Genomic DNA, 20,399 nt, shown 5'->3' on the forward strand with positions numbered 1-20,399 from the left:
AAGACCCACCACATTAATCTGATTATATGTTTGCAAGGAGAGAGTAAGGGGACATACTTCCAGCTTCCTTTCTTCTTCCTTTCCAAGTTTTTGGTTTCCAAACTCAGAATCCCGAATAATACATTTGAATTAACTCCTTTAAATAGTCGGGGACTGGTCAGTTGCTAATAGCCTAGATCTTTCCCCTGGAGGCATGGGATTTCTGCCTAATCCAGTCCTAATGTAGCTTAATCCCAAATTGGCTACCTTTCCTTAATACAATGCAACCTTCAACAGTTTAAGAGGCCAGGAAGAGCCAGTCCTAGCAAATCTAGAGCAAATATAGCATGATTTGCCCATCAGCAGTTAAGTCAAGTGCAATCCAAAGTAAGTGCATTTATTATATGGATATCATGGACCAGTTCTTACCAGCACTGATTTTATACCTGTGAATTTCCACTGATTTAAATGGAATTACACAACACTGGAGAAATCAGGGTAAAATCAGGCCTCATGGAAAGGAACAACACTCTAAATCAAAGGCACATACCTGTAAATATCTTGTGAGTCTTTCTATTTAAATATCACATTAAAATATAACCTGTTAGATTTATGGCAATGGTACAAACACATTAATCTAGGAGACTGTTTTCCTTTATAATACCTTGGGCCTTTTATAATAAACTTAAAGCATGTGAAATTAATTTAAAATTGAGATCTAGCACTCTATACTTGATGATAGATAAGTAATCTATGTGTGGTACATATATACATAAGCCCCATTTTTTAATTCAAAACTGTGCTTATATAGCTGTATTAATGGATTTCTCTAAGTTCCAGGGTGGTTATGTACAGTAAGTTCAGAATCAATCTTATTTTCAAAAATGTAATTGTATAGTTATTGTGGTTGTGTATAAGATTGATCTCAGGGTTGTGTTATTAGATAGCTAGATTGATTGAATTAAAATGTTAATCTAAGGAATAAATGGAAAGCAGCAGCAATTTTTTACATTACTGCTATACATGCAATATAGAAGATGAAAAGTCAGAAAAATTAAATACTTCTGTAGATGACAGATTCTATAAAATAATAATAATGGCCCCAAACAAAATGCAGATAGATATTTCTGTATATTTGACTGAAATGAAATTCAAGCACTGAATATTTTCTTTTCCAACCAAAAATACTAAAGCCTTGTTTACAACTGACAGCCCTGATTCTGCATCAGTATGTTCCTGCAATTATCAAGAGGCCAGTTTACCACTTAGTGTTAAGGCAAGGCTCCTCTAAGTTGCAACACTATGCCAGTGCAGGATAGGTAGCCAACAGGAGGGGCTAGGCAGGCTATAGAACCATCATGGTGGGTTCGCATTGGCTAGAAAATATTCCTAGATCTTGTTTTTCTACAAGTGCAAATAACATCCTCTTTAATCTGCCGGAATTACATTAATTTGGATGCTTTTTTGTGAGACCAACTTAACTGGGCCCATAGTAAAAGCAGTGTAGAGGGTAATCTGTATAGTTTTCGAAACAACAGAGAGAGACACAAGGAAGGCATCTGGAAAATGAATTAATCGTGCCATTAGACTTAAATATAAGCAACTTTTCAAAAGCAGGTGCCATCAATGACAAGTTAAAAAGGGTTAAAATGATCTCTGGCCCAAATAAATTGCTCCTTCCCACAGAAAATCTTTATGAAGTGTTGTGCTATAGCAGGGGTGTCAAGCCATCCCCATGAGCTGGGGGAAGGTTGCTAGTCTGGTCTGTGGACCAAACCTGGATTGATACCCTGTGCAGTGCTCATGGTGCTGAGTGCCACCTGCATGCCATATGCAACACATGCCAGCCTTGGGCCTCACTGCAGATGGCACAGGGCGTGTACTACCTGTGGTGTGCAGCCTGGACCTGACACTGCAGGCAGCACAGGGGGTCTAGTCCAGTGCAGAGTATACAGCCCTTGCCGCAGACCCCTGTGTCACATGTATCACTGGGTCCAGCCTGTACATTGCATGCAGCATCTGTCCTGTGCCAGGCCTAGTTGCCATGTGCACAGCAAACCACAGAGCCAGCATGTGCTGCATATAGTGCATGGGGCTGGACTGTCTACACACGCTGTGCACAGCACAAGTAGGGCTGGCATGGTATACCCTGCACACTGGCTCTGGCATGGCCCAATCCAGACTGCCCTATAGTTAGTACGTAGGGCCAGATCATATGGTTCCATACGTCCAATCCAGCCTATGACCCACATATTTGACATCCCTGTGCTATAGGATGAGTTTTCTGCTGAGTTTTGTTGATGAGGTCACAAGGTCAAAGAGATTACATGGGTGATAGTATACTAAATTTGTGTGCTTGGTCTATACTTGATTATCAAATGAGCATCAGTGGGTTATAACCATCATCTTGGTATGCCTGGGAGGCTGTAATGAAATTAGGTGGTTACCTTCCAGGTTACCACATCAAGGCTGTTCACATGAGCTGATGTGAGAGAATTCAGTGACTGGGATCAGCTCCTTTCCCCTGTTCTGTACCACGAATGCCCCTGCAGGTCTTCTCACCAGTCACAAACTGGATATAAATCTCTCAAGCATCATGGTTCAGCACTGCAACATGCCTTGTTTTTGAGCTCCTATAGTTATTTAGTTAACTGGAAGAGGATGGAGTAGGGCTTTGCTTTATTCAAATACTGTTTAAATAAGCTAGTGAAAGGCAAGCTGCTGGAAATGCAGTTTAACTGGGACAAAAAACAATTTGAACCCATCAGCTTATTAGAGATAACATCTTTTTTCAATCAGTAAAAAGAACATCTTGGGCTTCCATCTATTTTCTTTCTTCCACAGGGATCCTAATCATCTTTCAGTACCTTATCATTATTATGAACCTTTTGGACCTGATGAATGTACAATGTACATTTCACATGAGCGGGGACGAAAGGGCAGTCATCATCGTTTTATCACAGAGAAACGAGTATTTGAGAACTGGGCACGGACCTACAACATTCACTTTTTTCAACCAGACTGGAAACCCGAATCACTTACTATAAATCACCCTGAGATTAAACCGGTGTTCTGAGGAATGAATGCACAAGACTGCAATCACAATCACCTACTGTATCAGGCTTCAGGGTATTGAACCTCTGCTAACAGCAAGCCAGCCTAAAAGAGAAAGGTTAACAGGAATTGTGGATGAAAATGCTACAATATTCAGGAAGTTACTGTGAAAGAATACTTAAAAGGACATTTTGTATCAAAGTGTATCTTAATTCAATATACTGTATAAATTGTCCAGCTATCTGACTTCCTGTATGTGTATGTGATTTGTAAAAAGCAACCTGAACATCATTAATGAGATATTTAATTCCTTATGGTTTTTTAAGGCACAATGCCCCTGAATTTTCATAGTGTAAACTTATAGCACTTATTTAATAGAGGTTTTTATGCAACCTAGGCCAGTATTTTTCTAATTCACAATTATGTGGTGATTTACCTTTCATAATCTGTCAACTCCCAAATTAATATTGCTGATGGTTTAGGAAGGCCTAGCTTCTTGTTTAGAAGTTTTCTCTTTGAAAAATATGATTCTATCTAGCATGTAATTAATATTTGATCTGGAAATGTTGTATTTCTTTTTAAATGACTCCAGCATGGAGTCATTAACAGCAAGAACATTCCCTTGTGAAGGTCTAGTTAAGACTCTACATTCTTATAGCTCATGTTAATATGAAAATGGCAAAGAAAATTCCATTTGATGTAAATGTACATTTGCAGCTGTGACATCAGGCTTCTCTTTTTTTTTAACTGGATGGGGGAGCGGCAAGGCAAGGTATACTGCATTATGTTCTTAGTCCTCATCACCATCTGTGGCATTGTATAAATAATCAGGAAATGAGAGGAGTCAATGTTGGAGGTCTAAGAGCTTTGTTAAGACAGCCAGGAAGTGGATTCAAATTACATGATCAGGTGCCTTCCCCTCCAGAAGACAGTGGTATTTCTTACACAATGATCTCAGTCTACATCAACCAGAAGAATATATATCAGTTGTGGTTTATCAGCTTGCCACTCCAAACTTACTGCATTTCATTGTTTCATTAACTTTACCAACTTTTTCCTTGTAGATTCTGGATTGCATTAAAGTTAAGATCCTGAGTAAATTGAGTTCTCTGGGTCTGAAATGGTCCTGATAAAGACAAAAAACTTGGCACTTTCTTCATAATGCACTCAAGAGTGCTAGTCCCAGCAAATTGAAGTGGTGGACATGAATAGTTCTGTATATGGAAACTCACATTGTGTCTTACTGGATTATAACTGGCTTCTGAATAAAGAGGATTTCATTTGCAGTGTGTTTTGCCCTTTCACTTCAAAATACTAAAACTTCCTCCTTCAAAGTAATTGCTGGGGGTAATTTACTTATTACATTGAACACTATAGTTCAGGTGCTAAAGCCCATTCATTATACAAACACTAAAATTAGAAGGATGCAATTGTTTGTGGTTCATCCTGAAACACTAAAAACCAAGAAGCTCAAACCTAAACTGCAATACGTCATGGGATTGCAGCTAAATTCAGAGTTACTTAAGCCCATTATGACCCAGTGCCCTCAATAAGATCGCAGCAAGTAGAAATGACTGGCCAGATTCAGCCCTGATATGAATAGCTTCCAGCCCATGGAAGTTTCTGGGCTGTTTTCAGTGGGGGAGACTGGTCCAATAACAGGTGTGCTAAGTGAAATAGCTTTATTTATACCAACTGAGCATTGAGTGTGCACCTGAACAGTCACTGCACAGAGGTGGGAAGGGAAGCAGTAAAAGAACTAACAGGAGGTACAAATTAGATCAGCCCTTCTGTTTTATGTTAAACCTCCCCCTTAGGTTTTTTTCCGTCCTGCACACTATCTCCTAATGCAAAACCTGAATCCTAATCTAGGACAGGCTAAGCTGCTTTGCCAATTATTTACAACCATTCACTAGCCAATTTTCACCCAATGTTTAACATAAACCTTGCACTGATGGTGTTGTCTCCCACCCATGTTATTTCAAGGAATCTTAGAAAGAAAAGAATGGATTTTAACCTAATAATCATTTGCATGTCCACTTCAGCCTGGCTGCTGGGGCATGTCCAGCATGTATTGTTCAAGTTGATGAACTTTTGTCAAACTGATTTACCAGTCATTTTTAATGCAACTGTAAAAGATTTTATTATAGATTACATTGACTCCTTTGATGCCATAATGGCCTATCTTTTAGATATTTTATTAATAGTTTCATAATAAAAGGATTTTTGTCATGATAAAATATAGCAGTATTAGGTATTCCATCAATCTATGGCTGCAGGACATGGTATGTGTCTGTGCAGTAAAATCCTTAACAAATTGTTGTTAAAAATAGATTAGACAGTTATAATAGACCCTTCTCTATAGCAGATAGGGAAATAAGAATTGCCAAACAGGAATCACACTTGAGATCCCTGTAATCCAATAACCTGTCTCCAACAGTGGAAAGTATGAAGTAGGCCAAAAAAGGTATAAATAATTAGAAGATAATGTGCACCTCAGTTAGGTCTTGAGTACCCAGAGAATTACTTGAAGCTTAAATCCTGAATGTAAATTTTTTGTTAACAATCACCATTATAACTCTCAATGGTTTTGGTCTCCTTCTAAACACACAGTCCCTTTTTAAGTCTTGGTATAGTCTTGGCCTCAGTGAGTTCCTCTGACAGTAACTCCAAGTCTGATTACACGTTGTATGAAAAACCAGTTTCCTAAGGATGCAATGCAGAATTCAGATTCATTGCCCAAGGAATTTGTTGAAGCCATGAATTTAGGGTTCTAAACAGTATTGGTCATTTACATGGCAAGAACTTTTTGTCTCGTCGGGTTAAAAACACATCTTCAGTATGAATTTGTGATAATAATCAACAGGCTAGACAGATGTAGGGCTACTAGGTACCACTGTCACGTTCTCTTTTAAGCTCTTATTCTAGGTCTGATGTTCCCTGTTTTTATTGATTTGTGAGCTTCAATGTACATCTTAAAAATTAAAAATGTTTTTTTAAACAAGGCTTCCAGATATCAATTTTAAGATATACTTAATTTTAAATTTGAACTTCCAATTTACTTCTCTCTTGTTTACCCAGATTCATTACAGCAGAAATTTTTCAGTTTAAGAACTATAATTCTGTTATGACACATGCAACTGGAACTGAACATGACAGGGAATATCTCTGCAACCAGGTATGGAGAAATTGGTTTCATTTGTTTATCACAAAAATGTTTGCCTAACCACACTAGGATATAATATAATAATACCATGCACTTTAAAAGAGCCTTTCATTCAAAGGTCTCAAAGGACTTTACAAAGCTAAGCAAGTACTATTTATTCCCATAGTTAAGAGATAGCAAAACTGAGAAACAGGTGAAGTAACTTGTTCGAAGTCATGTTAGAAGTATAGTACCAAATCAGAGAACATAACTCGGGTCTCCTGTTAAACCAGGGGTGTCCAACGTTTTTGAATGTGGGGCCGGATCATGAACTTTTTATCACCCAGTGGGCCGGCGAGCCATATTCAAAGACCTCACAGGAAGTGACATCACACCAGGAAGTGATGTCACGTGACCTTCGACACCAATGAAATTGAGGGAAGTGACAATGAAATGGGTCTGCTCCGCATGGGAACTTACCCCATGCCTCCATCCGCCCCGGGCCGGCCCCAAGGTGCCCCCAGCTCCACACGGGAACTTACCCCTTGCCTCCGGCTGCCCCAGCCCGGCCCCAAGGTGCCCCCAGATACAGGAACTTACCCCGTGCCTCCACCCTCTGCAGTCCACGGTGGCCCCGCCGCAGCTCTGCACTGCCACCGCCGCAGCTCCGCTGGCACGGCTCTGTGCTCCGCGGCGGCCCCACACTCCACGGCAGCCCCACTGCTGTGGCTCCGCACTGCTGCTGCCGTCTTGGCTCTGTGCTCCACAGCAGCGGCACTGCCACCGCAGGCCAGATAAAATGGCTTGGCGGGCTTTATGGCGGCCTGCGGGCCTGGTCGGCAGGTGGAGCTGGCCAGGCTCCAGTTTCAGGTGGCACACGCTGCTGCCACGTGCACTGCCCTGCTTTTTCAGGCACAGGTTTTTCTGGCGCCAGGATCTCCCAGTGTCAAAAAACCTGCTTCACTTCAAATTAACAGCATGGTGAATGCCTACATGTGCAACGCATGTGGTTTGCGGCACTGCAGGCAGGTCTGCGGCATTACATGCCACACGTGCGTGCTTGTCAGGATGTGTCCAATGGGTTCTACCCAAGTAGGGTGTAAGGACATCAGGATTTATGACTAGGAGGAAAATATTCAGATGGATGCTTTGAAGGTAAAGTAAATATAATAAAGCTCTTTGATGAGATCCTCACCTAACCCACAAGATAGTTACCCCAACAACTAAAAAGGAAACATCAGAAAACAGGGAAATTAGCTAAATGAAATAAGGGTAGTTGGTTGTAGCCATGTAGTCTAAGGACATAGGCAGACAAGGTTCTTTGGATAAATGTGATATATTTTACTAGACCAACTATTTGGAAAAATTGTTCTTTGCAAGCTTTTGGGCACAAACACCCTTCTCTAGGCATCAGGAGAGTCTGGTGGTGTTTGTGTGCTCTCCTGGGTGGAATGGAAGTCAATATACAAAATGCAGGTCTGTAAAAATGCAAATGTGTGGCAATGAGGATCAGAGGGAAAGGGAGACAATAGGTGAGAGATGGGTAGGTGCGGTGGGGAAGGAGGAATGTTGAGCTGATGATAGAATGTAGCTGGCAAATTGCAGACAAGTTACCTGGGGTTATCAGATGTCAGGCAGGTTATAATATGCCATAAATTCAATGTCTATATTTAATCCATTTTTTGTATCCAGTAGATTTATGAAGTGAAGTTTGTAGGCTCATCTATGAAAGGTGTTTTGTAAGTTCACTTTGAGGATTAAAACTGAGAGGTTTGGAGAGAGAGTGGTTGTCTTGTGATAAGTGTGCACCCACAGGTAATTGGGTATTTTTGTCTTTGGCAGATTTCAATGTGTGTTCATTCTGGTATGCAGTTGTTGTTTGATTTCTCCATTTAGTGCACTGGATGAGATATATTACATTTCTGGAGGTGCAGGTGTAAGATCCAGGAATTGTTATGGTTCTGTTGTGGGGTGTGATTATTGTGGAAGTGGTAGAGATGTGTTAGCAGGTTTTACATTCCTTGTCCTGGCATGGTCTGGATCCATTCGGTGCATTTTGGGCCACAGGAAGTTGACTTCTGGTGATGAGGCTGATGTGGTTTGGTGCTTCTTTAAAAGCTAGGATGGGTGGTTCTGGAAAGATCTCTTTAAGGATTGGGTCTTCTAGTATGGGTTGCAATTGTTTGAGGATTTTCTATGTAGGTTCCAGGGAAGGGTGTTATGTCATAACATAATGGTGTGTGATTCATAGGGATTTTCTTTTTGTACTGCAGCAATTTTTCACATGGTATCCAAGTGGTTCTTTCAAAAGTGTGGTCTTGCTCTCTGAAGGAGTGTCCAGGGCTTCTTGGGTGAAAGCCCTTTCGAGAGTTGAGGTGATGATTACAGGTATTCTCCTCCATGCAAATTCAGCAGTATCAGAGGGCTTGGCTGTATTTACAGCTTTCTTGGTGTGTTTAGGGTGATTGCTGGTTCTGTATAGATATGTATGTTAGACTGTGGGTTTCTTGTATTTGGTGTTTGTATTTCACCATTCTAGATATTGATCATAGTGTCTAGAAAGGAAATGTTGGTGCTGGAGTATTCAAGAGAGAGTTTGATGGAGGGGTGATGGTTATTGAATTTGTAATGGAATCAATCACTCCAGGTTTTGGGTCCAAATGATGACATCTGTATATCTTAGGTATTGCATGGGTTTGATGGTGCAAGTGTTGAGGATCTTGAGTTCTTCCAGGTGGGCCATAAAAACGTTGGCACATTGTGGGGCCATTTTGATGCTCAAAGCTGTGCCCATGTTCTGGAGGAAGTATTGGTTATTGAAACTGAAGTTGTTGTATGTGAGGCTTAAGTGTATATGTTCAGTAATATCTTGAAGTCTGTACTCTGAGTTGTAATCTTGCTCTTGTAGATATGCAAGGCAGGCTTGGATGCCATTCTGGTGTGGGATGTTAGTATATAAGCTGGAGCATCCCTGCTGGCTAAGAGAGTATTGCTGGGAAGGTGGTCTGTTTTTAAATTTTCATAGAAAAAGTCTGTTGTGCCTTGGAGAAAACTCAGTCTCCTAAGAAGTTTTAGGATGGATTCGATTAAACCCGATACTTCCCCAGTTAGGGTTCCGTAGCTGGATAGGATATTATAGGTCTGGGTTCCCTTGTTTGTGGATTTTAGGGAGCAATGTTTTTTGTCTCAACATAAATTGATGATAGCCGCTTAGGTATGATGGGAGTCATCACTCTGCAAGGTAAACACCTAAAATAGGCTGGATCTCACAGAGCTAAAAATAGTAGTGGCTTCAGTGGCAAAGACTCTTAGTACTACAGGAATTTGCCATGGGAATATTTTACACATTACATGCTGTACTAGTATTGCATGTTGAATAGGGATCTATCTACCAATAACAGTTTCAAATAATAAAATATGATAATCACCTCTAAGTGCTTTGATTTAAATAATTAATTTGATGTAAAAAGACCCACTTTCCATTTCAATTAAAAATCATTGCTCAAAGATAAAAATATAATGGGTACAGAAACAGTTAAACAGAAATATATGAAGATCAGTAAATTGTAACAAAAAAAGGATCTTACAGGAATCAGCACTATGAACCATTCCTGAAAGGAAATAAAATTCAGATGCACTTGAATTTCCAGCTCTCTATTGCAAAGCACAGCAGATATAAGGTATGACAAATGTAATGGTGTATGAGGAAAGCTCTTTGGAGTAATAGACTCTTTTAAAAATGCATAGGAAGTCTAAAACAACAATTGGAAAAGTCAACAGCATGGTGAAGACTTGCTCTGTACTGGAGCACAACAGAGTTAAAGAAGGGGGAGGGAAATAGCTGTGTTCACACCATTCAAGATTAAACCTTGCTACTAGGTCCTCTAAACATGTTTTCAACACATCCAAAGTAATGGGGAAATGTGAACATGAAGGGACCAGGCAGTGCCAGCTTGGCCATATAAAACTGAAGTTCAGTGATGCAGTTGAAGGGCTGGAAGATGATGCTCTCTGTAATAGTTCAGGCATTGCACTGCTCTTAAGGAGTTGTAGCATGGTGGCATCTGAAAAATTTGGAAGTGATCCCCTTTTTTACCTCTGCTCTGCACTCAGATGTGCAGAGTTGATGGACTGCACAGTGGACAGAAGAGTGAGAAGTTTGCTTGCTTGCTTCTTTAACCTCTGCAACAAGGTCAGAATAAATGCCTGCTGGGCACATCTACATGAGATGTTTACTGTGGAATTGCCTTATTAGCTCTGCAGTAAAACATCAGCATCTATACATAAACTAATAAACACCACCGTAGGATAGCACTGCCCAGCACAAGTACTATCCTCTGGGAGTGTTATTTAGCTCACTGCAGCGCACCTGTACACACTGATGGAGCTGGCTGGGGCACAAGGGTGCTTCAGTATGGGGGCTGCCTGCTGACTAGCTCAGCACTGAAGCACCCTCATGCCCCAGCCAGCCCCTCTGCAGGACATTGAACCAGGTCAGAGCAGCCCCAGGCTGGCAGGCTGAGCCCCAACTCAACATGCTGTGGTTTTGGGCACACGCGTAAATACTGTGCCTGGGAGCAATAATATCTGACCTGAAGTGTGCTGGAGTTTATTCAATCTAATTTCACATGGAGAGATGCCCACTTAAACCAAATGAGGAAAGCAGATGATACAAAGTTATATCTTTCAGAAGCCTTTGGCAATAAGGCCCCTGTTTAAGAGCTGCTGTTTATGCAGGGGGGGCTACAGAGACCAACGGGAGTTCTCTAAGCAGCTGCAAAATCAAGTTCCTCTAGGACAGTGGTTCTCAACTCATGGCCCATGGGCTGCATGCGGGCCAGTCAGCAGCCCATGTGACATCCTGTTAAAACAGTTTTTTAATGGATTCACAAGAAGTAAGTTGTGTGGGTGTAACCCACATAACACATCCACAACCACTGTGGCAAATAGATTGAGAACCACTGCTCTAGATTGGGGGGGGGGGGGAGGTGCTGTCTCATTTGCTGCCAGTGAAGCCAGTGCCAACACTTATGACACTTAGATGATAGGAAAAGCAGCATTATTTTTGCATGCCAAACAACATATTCTTGAACATTTGATTTATTGCCCACTTTCACTTACTCTCCAAGTCATCTCAGGTTGTGAGCAACTGGCTTCTTGGACTCTGGTGACTCACTCTGGTAGCCAGAGGAATCCCATTAGCTATAATCTAGAAGAATAAAAAGGGTTAAGTAACTCGCAGCAAGCAGAGCGAATGAAGAGCAAGGAGTTCTGTAAGGAACACCCTAGGAACAGCCAAGTTGAAGAGAGCCCCGAGAGGTTTGTGTTTTGTTATCTAATGCTAAAGGCAAGCCCTTTGAAAGGGTAAATTACAAGTAAGTGGGTGTGTTTCACTCACTCCCTGTAACATATTTGCACCCATGATTTGGTGCAGATCTACTATGTGCTCATGCCACACTCATAGGTGAATACTGAGATAACTTGTCTTTTTTGCTTATTAGCATTCAAAAGGCTGTGGGTAAAACCAGAACATGCCACACTCCACATCAGCCCAATTCCTGTATTTCCTTTTTCCGGTCAGTCAGTGCTGGGTTCACACATACAATAATTGCTGCTAATTCTTTGTCACCTCATTTAAAAAGGGTATTGCAAGAGCATAAGAAATATGGGCAATAAGAACTTATGGAAAGCCTCCTGTATGAAGAAAGAGTACAAAGAGTGGGGCTATTTTTTTTTTTTAGAGAAGAAACAAATGAGAGGAGACCAACAGAACTGTAAAAATCATATTGTAAATTAGATGCTCCTATTTTCCTTTTTCTTGCCACAGAAGGACATGGAGATGGTTAGTGAAAGCCAAAGGCAACACAGTTTTAGTCACAGAAAATATTTTATTAACTGCAGAGATATACCCCTTGAAAATCACCGATACAGAATTTACCAAGTAACTAAACTTGATCTGAGCTGGTAGAGTTAATAAAACCATTGAAGGATGGTTAATAATGCCTAAAGCTTAGAAAGTGCTTTTCCTCAATATATATCAAAGCATGTCACAAGGAAGGACAGTATCAGTATTGCCATTTTATACAATGGGAAACCAAAGGACAGACTTTAGCCAAAGTCAAAAGTCACCAAGTAAGCCAGTTGCAGAACTGGGACTAGAACATGTCCTGAGTCCCAAGCCAGAGCCCTATCCAGCACATCACACTGGATCCTTAGAAGACATCCTTACCATCATGCTTCAGTATATCAGTCAACAACTTACTTACTCTCTGGGTTAGTTATTCCCTATCTGTCCACTAAAGGACTGGGTTTAATTTTTTGTGACCCCCTTCCAAGATGCCTCAACTGTTCACAGCAGCACTCTGTGGTGGTGCCGAAGTTCTGTAAGGATTCATACATTAGGGATTCCTCCACATCTCTTGTCTCAATCTGCTAGGTATGCATAACAGAGCATGTATGACATCAGGTTCTGTATAAAACATGAGCAAAGTTGTTTAGTTATTAGGGAATTTGCTCAGGATGTGGAAGGTAGGGCAGTTTAGTTTCCCCCATTTTTTTGAAGAGGGATTCTCCTTTCATTCTCAAGTCTCCTAGGCCCCTGAATATCCTATCCACCAGGAGACAGGCCATTCTGGCTTTGGAAAGGGTGGGTTGTCTCATTCACTCCCACTAAAGCTGTCATTCTTTACAGAGAATAATCAAATGCTTGTTGGGCTGAAGAGTGTGAGCATGACACTGTATCTAGTAATTAAGGCATTCGCTTGGTAGGGGGAATGTGGGTTCTAGCACTTGCTCCACTAAATACTATACAGTTTTTGTATTAAACACATGGTACACTGCAAGTTTCTATTGTAACACCAGCCACACACAGTGCATCAAGAGCCTAATAAATGATAGCAACCCCTTTTGCAACAGGTTTTCAAAATAGGGAATAGGACACCCATGAGTCTTCAGAGCAGACCATAAGGCTCAGCTAACTAAGCCCATAAGCTTGAAAGTTTAATCAGCTAGAGACCAGAAAAGGTTATCACCCTCACTGATAGCTCTGCCAGCAAAAGTCCCAGTATGCATGCAGTTATAGCAACCGAAAGGTTCCTTTTACTGAGAGACATTTAGTTCAGGGAGCATGTACAGGCTATGGCTGAAGCGCCTTTGCTGATATAATCTTTGTCTCCTTGTCTCTACTGAAAGAAAAAAAAACCCAACCCTAAACTCCCCCCCCCATATATATATATATATATATATATATATATATATGAATGAATGACTAAAAGAGTGTGATGGGAGGCAGAGAAATAAAACATCATGTGGAAAGCTGAAGTGAAATTGCATGTATAAAGGTGCGGAAAAAGACTTGAAAAGCATTTCTAGTTTAACCACTCCATCAAACAATCTCCCCTTAAGGAGGAAAAAAAAACCACCACTAATTTTGAGGCATTTGCAAGTGAAACAAATTCTGAAAAACACTGTTGCTTTCACAGCGTTTTACTTAGCATATAAAAGATTTTCATATTAAAGCACCAAAGCTTTCAAGGTGTATTACTTACAGCATGTTATTTTTAAAAGTTTGCTGACAGATGTAAAGCAGAGATAATAACAGGGTGCCCATAGCAAAGGATATTATCTTCCATGAGAAACACATCTACCTGTTATCTTCTTTCTTTGCCTTTCACTACTTTAAAAAAAATGATTATGCTCGTTATTGTACATCAGTGCTAAAGTTATGGTTGAGGAGACACTTTCATTATATACACTCTTATATTCTATAGCTTACAACTTTCTACAGAAATTACCCTTTTGGGTGAAATATTTCTTGTTCTCAGCCCAGAGGTGAATTAGTTTGGGAAGTATGATAAAATTCTACTAGTTCATAGCCACGTACCACAGTCACTGTTGCAAGCCAGCAGTTGGAGAGTCTTTTTGTTGAAATTTCCAAAGGAGCTAATGCTTCAGGGCTTTGTCCCAAGATTGTGCCACATACAGAGGACCTCACCCCACACTCCTCTGGACTCCAGGACATCTGCTCTGAATCCATTGCTCTGACTCTTATAAGGGCTGTAGGTGGCCAGCTCAGGCACAGAAACCTTTCATCCAAATCCTAGAGGAAACCCTTCCATTCTGTCCCTCCACAGCAATGACACCCATTACTCGTGTGGGGCAATTTTGGGGGAGATATTTGTTCATATTCTGCTGAGATGAGGGTTACCCAATCTAAAAGCCTTGTTTAGTCTGCCATAGTGGGAAGGCCAAATATTTCAGACTTTTCTTACACCTTTTATGGACTTGCCCCCATGCCAAATTAGCAGCCTCCTCACACACTGTCAATGTGTGCTTGGATTTGGTCTTTGCTCTCACCTTGTTGGGTTCTCTTTCCACAATTTATTAGTCTAATACCAGTTAGAGCTCCCTGTTTGGATCCTCATTCCTGGCATCACATATTAGATCTACTAGCAAGAAACCAACAGATAATACTGTTTACAGCTTGGCTTTGCCCTCTCCCCTTGCTGGAGGGGGCAACGAGAAATAAAATGTGATCCATTCATTCTCAGCACGTGCCTGCGGCACCTGATTCTGAAGAGTAGGAAACCATATAAGGCTGTTTATAATACAGGGATCAGATCTCTAAACCTCACAACAGTTTGTGGATGGCAGCTCTGTTTTCTCTGTAGAAGGGTCAACCGTTATCATAGCCTAATGGAGTTTGGCTTTCAGAGAGATGGCAACATTTGGAACAAGAACTGCTGGCGTTCCTAATGCTGGTAGGGTATCAGTAGCATTGGCTAATTTATGTTTCTTGATCGTGCTGGGAAGATAGCTCTTCCTGGTAGGCATGCATATAACAGAAAAAAAAAGGATTGGCAGCTCTGGACACATCAAGCACTCACTCCTCTTTTCACAGCTGCCAGAAATTTCTGCCTCAGGCTTAGGTATACTTGCATGTTTATCTCAATTTTGCAGCTTTTTTTTTTTGCACAGTTGAATTGGCATCATGCATTTGGGCATGACCTTGAAAACAAAGTCCTGAACATAAATGCAGTACATCACTTTCATCACTGATTTAAAGCACTAGTTAGTCAAGATATACAGAGCAGGTACAGCATATCCAGACACAATGCTGACATGCTACCACTCCTTAAGTTGAACAATGGCAACACATTTGAAGTGATCATACATGGATGACAGGGTTAATGTCAAGCTGCTTATTTAAAAGCTGAGTAATCACACATTAAAAGAGTCAGTAATATTTTTACATCACCCCAACTGTTCTGGGAACTTTATAGAAAAAATCAATTGCAAGGAACGGCACTAATGCAATTACATTTTATGATCATGGCTTTACAGATATGAATGTCAGAAACCATGACCCTGGCTATGTTGTAAACATGCATGCAAACACTATTGAGTGTAGTTCTGCCTTGAAAAGTATCTACTGAAAAAGTTGTTTTACTCAACAGCTCACTTCCTTGTGCAGTCTCTGCCGTTTAGTCTGTGACTAAATGATTTCACTGGTCTGTCCCCGAGAGAAAGCTGAATTCTAGCCTATGCACATTGCCACTAGAATTGTTTATACAATTCCAATTACAAGGATAATCTGCTATACTTAAGCCATCCCAGCAAAAGCTCCTGGATTGTATAATTTGGCCTCCAAAACATACAATGTGTGAGAAGGAAAGTATCCAGCCTGACACTTAGATTTTAGGTTGAGTTAGTAGTGCTGGCAGTTAGGAGAAAACACCAATCTAACTTGTAAGTGCAGTGACTCTCAATCAGGATGCTGTGGTACCCTGAGGGGTGCTCTGAGAGCCATTCAAGGGTGCCACAGGGTGTCATACAACGTTCGCACTGCAAAGTATGAAACACAATAAACCTGGATAAAAATGAACTGGAAAGTGATAAAACCAGATAATGATAAACCAAAATAAACCCAGGGTTTTCAAATAGGAATCCATAATGTTGAAAACATTCTGACCTGCTGTGATCTTTCTTGGATTCTTTGCAACAGAATAATTGCTTTATTATTTTTCTGTAGTTAAAAATAAATAAGGAGTAAAAACTGAGAGTTGGCATTTTCCAAGAGATGCCTCGAGTCTGTCAAAGGGTGCCCTGGCTTCTACAAAGGTTGAGAACCACTGTGTAAAAGACACTGCTGAGGTATTTCTGGAGTCACTTTCTGAGTGGAACTGTACCTAACGGACAAAGTTTATAATAATAACAACATCTAATAAAAAAAAGACTGTGCCACATGTAAAATAGGTGACTTATGGGTGGTTCAGAGAATTGTGCATTTCAATTCACTCACACTGAACGCGTAAGAAAAACAGCCACAAATGCATTGAGTGCTGACTGTTGCTTTCTATTCCATTTGTTGTTCTCCCTTCAGTTTAATTGCCTTTGCAGGCACACTTACTGATGATTCCTTTCCATAAATTGTATTTTAATAAGCCAAATAATTGCCTCCTTTTCCCCAGGCAGATTATCTTCACAGAGGACAGCACCATTGGTATCTTCCCCTGCCCTTCAAATTTGCATTCATTTTCCTATCATGTTACTCGGATAGAAATGGTAAAAGGGTGGGCCAAACTGAATGATGCCCGAGGACTCCGAATGAAAAAGTTGTGCTGCGACTGAAACAATGCCGAAAACTCTATTAATTTCACTTCAGCCACCTTTTTAAATGTGACAAAATCTGCCCGTAAAGCAGATTTATTGTTTGATAAAAATAAGTTAATCACTTGAGAGGAAAAAACAGAAAAGAAAAATCAGCAGCAGCTGACTCAAGGAATGATAGGTAAAGAGAAGGTCCTTTAAGGACAAATTTAATGGACTCAATTTTCTACATGGTGTCTACAGTAGATATATATTGATAGGCACATTAGAAAAAGCTAAAATAGAGAGATCACACTTTTCACTTAAAATTCTTTTTGTCCTCATGCCTTCTATTTCATTTTTAAAACAAAAAGTCTATTAAGTGTTTTAGTGTGCGTGTGAATTTACTGCTTGAGCAGAGTGCTGGACTGAGGGGAAGAAAGCTTTTCTTTAGCACCAGCTCGGACGGCTGCAGTGCATGTTTGTGGTGATGCACTGCCAGTAACTAACCAAACTGAAGGCGGCACTCCTAGTGAAGAGAGGGCAATTCATGCTTAGCCTTCTCTGCCAAGGGCAGCAGTCAATGCTATTTATAGGGTGGTTTGTGTGATACAGACACTTCTGGAAACTGTTGAGAGACCACCAATCTTATTTCTCACAGGCCAATTATTGGGCTCTAAGTTGCTTGGTGCAAGGAGGGTCTGTTTCCCATTCTGCACTCCAGCATAGCTGGTACTCAGTAAAACAGCATAGCAGAAAGTTTCAGGCACTGCTTCCCTAAAGCAAGGTTGAAGAGATGTATGTGCAAATCGACATCTTAAGAACAGGCTACTTAGCATCTCTCTTGTGCATCCCATAAAGGTATTCAGCTCAGTGGCTGAATCCTTCTGCTTAGCGAACAAGAGACTCTCTGGACAATAGTTATCACTTTGTGGCCTCTTGTGGGCTAAGATCAAGTATAGTAGTCAGGGTTTTGTATTCAGAAGAATATCTACCTCAGGCAAACATTTATCTGGGGTAATTTAGACAGGGACAATCCTGCCTTAAGCAGAGAACCAGATTAGATCCCTAAAGCCTCTCTTCTAGTCCTGTTTTTTCTATGATTCTTCTAGTGTCTAGCACTAGTCAGTAGAAGTAGCGGGGTGCACAGCTGGACAGACACTGTGCCAGTGGCTGTACTCCCTGGAGCCTGTGAAGGCACTGTCTCTAGAGAGTTTGCTCTCTGCAGGGCACACCTTTCCAAACATCACCCTTGACATGAAGCTGTAGTGCATGTTGCAATTTAGCCTAGAAGAGACAATGTGAAAAATACCTAAATTTTACAGACACGTGTGTCCTAAGCAATATGTAAATCGTGACCGGTGTGTTCTCCATCACACTGAGCACGTCTACACGTGCACATTTACTGCGCAGTAACCAAAATTACTGCACAGTATGGGCACATGTCTACACATGCACTCCCATACTGCACAGTAAATAGGGCGACTTACACCAACTTGGGAGTAAATTTGATACCTGCAACATGCAGGTATCAAATTTACGCCCGATTAGATACTGCTCAATAATGCACATATAGATGGATGCCTTACTGCACAGTAACACTGTGCGTGAGGGCTGACTTGGGACTAATTTTAGTGCCAAGCTAGTCCACACAGTGTTAATGCACTTTAACACCTGCACATGTAGATACCAGCCTATTCCCGCTTACTGCACAGTAAAGTAGTGCAATACTGTGCAGTAATTTTAAGTCAGCATAAATGCATGTGTAGACACATCTACTGTATTGGAGATGTGACTACAAACAATTCCTGATGACTTCAGAGATTCACATCTAAGACTATTCACTGCATGTATACCTAATCTTTATTTGTCATATAGGGCACAATCCAAAAGCATACAGGGAAAGCACCTTCAGAAATCTCTCATCTGGCACTTGTACATGAATAGATTTGTTCTTTCTGTCGCTCAACACAGGTAAGATATAAGAACAAAACCCACTCAGCATACATTCATCAGTAGATATCTAACATGAAAAAAATCGATATGTCACAATAGAATTTACAAGACAAACGATAAATACTAATTTCCAAGTGTTTGAAATCATTGACTACAATAATACAATTTATAACAAGTTTTAATCCCTGATGCCAGAGTAAATTTGCCGTTGTGCAAAGACTCAGTTTATTGGAAGCATTCTTCAATGGGGTTTAAAAGACAATCTTGCAAGGTCTATGAATGTTTTTTAATAAACACAGGGAAGTCATAGCTTTAAACATTCTGGCTTCCTTTTCTTTACGTAGATTCATATTCAGATTAAGCCGTATTTTTGCATTCCATTCTAATGACTCATAGAATCCCAGGCCTAGGATTGCCCTTGGAAAAAGGGCTAATGTAAAGGTTTTTATTTAACAGGCAAAAGAAGTCACTATTTTTCTACAGTCTTGTTATAACACATTTAATGTTCTCAACAGATACGGGAGAAGTCCGCAGAGTGACTTAAGTTTTTATTGATAAAATGACACCTGAAATAAAGTTCTTCATACTGTCTAGACCTTCATTCTAGTGAGATGATAACTATTTTTAAGGTTTACTTAGAGGTATAAAATCTGCCATTGTTACAATTTGTAATTAGTTTTAAAGTTCCTGCCAGTCTTTAGGGTTTCCGCTCTTGTTTTTTGAATGCTGGGAATGAAATACTACTCAGAAACAGACTTAAAATATGTTTAAAAAAGCCACAGTATAAAATTATTTAATGGTATACCCATTTGTCAGGCTCTCACAGAAAGGAGGGAAGATGACCAACATCAAAAGAACATCTAGATGTGAGGTTTTCAACACTATTTTTCACTACAAACAGACAAAATGCACAAAAAAAGAAACTTTCATGACACCAATTTTCATTCTAGGTTGCAGTCAGTGCAATCATCTTGGTTGCTCAGAAACCTAAAAGATGTGTTTCATGTGCTTGATTCCATATGTTTTAAAGAAAACCATGATAATCAATGCCCAGAGTCCTAGAATAAAACCACCAGGAGGATGCCAGTCTTTTTGTTTTGGTTTCTGTAAAATAAAAATAAAATAATTATTATGTGTCATGTTAAATCCTCATTAAATTTATGCACAGGGTGGGAAAAAAATCATAGCATTATTTAAAAAAGAAGACAAGAAGCACCTCTTCACAAAGCCAATACCCAACAAAGTCAAATTCTCATCTTTTGAGTGGGTCTAAATGTACATGGGGTGGGGAAAATAATTTCACAGCCAAAAGGAGAATGGGAATATATTATACTGTGTGAGAGTACTTTTCACTGTAAACCTCAATTTTCTTGTTTATGTAACTCTTCAGAAGAACATTCTTCCCACATTTGCCTAAAGACAATTTCTCAGGCAAAACATGACATTTTATTGGAAAAAGTTGGCAAAATATTGTTGAATTTTAAGTATTCAACTATTCCAAAGTGTGAAAGTTAAAAAGGTTGACTTTTTTAGTATCTAAGAAATTCACAGATGCTCATTCTGTTTTGAGTTATTAATACTTAGTTATTACAATATATAAATGATAGGTATGTTTTAATGAATCTTATAACACACAATAAGATTACATACAACCTATACATTTTTCCAGAATTTATGC

The 20,399-nt window shown here is 40.1% G+C and overlaps 2 protein-coding genes across 5 annotated transcripts in view; one reads left to right on the forward strand and one right to left on the reverse strand.

The window, feature by feature from the left end:
- The window catches only part of ST6GALNAC5 (ST6 N-acetylgalactosaminide alpha-2,6-sialyltransferase 5), a 103,315-nt gene extending 98,996 nt beyond the window's left edge, over window positions 1–4,319 (forward strand). For both annotated transcript variants that reach the window (XM_059727962.1, XM_006262626.3), the window contains one exon: window positions 2,824–4,319. In XM_059727962.1, the coding sequence (XP_059583945.1) occupies window positions 2,824–3,055 (232 nt within the window). In that variant the 3' untranslated portion in view covers window positions 3,056–4,319. The remainder of the gene's footprint in view (window positions 1–2,823) is intronic.
- A 14,291-nt stretch (window positions 4,320–18,610) lies between these two features.
- PIGK (phosphatidylinositol glycan anchor biosynthesis class K) overlaps window positions 18,611–20,399 on the reverse strand; it is a 143,837-nt gene continuing 142,048 nt past the window's right edge. For all 3 annotated transcript variants that reach the window (XM_059727956.1, XM_059727958.1, XM_019489043.2), the window contains one exon: window positions 18,611–19,825. In XM_059727956.1, coding sequence (XP_059583939.1) covers window positions 19,709–19,825 — 117 coding nt within the window. In that variant the 3' untranslated portion in view covers window positions 18,611–19,708. The remainder of the gene's footprint in view (window positions 19,826–20,399) is intronic.

Source organism: Alligator mississippiensis, chromosome 5 (genome assembly GCF_030867095.1).
Source record: "Alligator mississippiensis isolate rAllMis1 chromosome 5, rAllMis1, whole genome shotgun sequence".
Lineage (NCBI taxonomy): Eukaryota > Metazoa > Chordata > Crocodylia > Alligatoridae > Alligator > Alligator mississippiensis.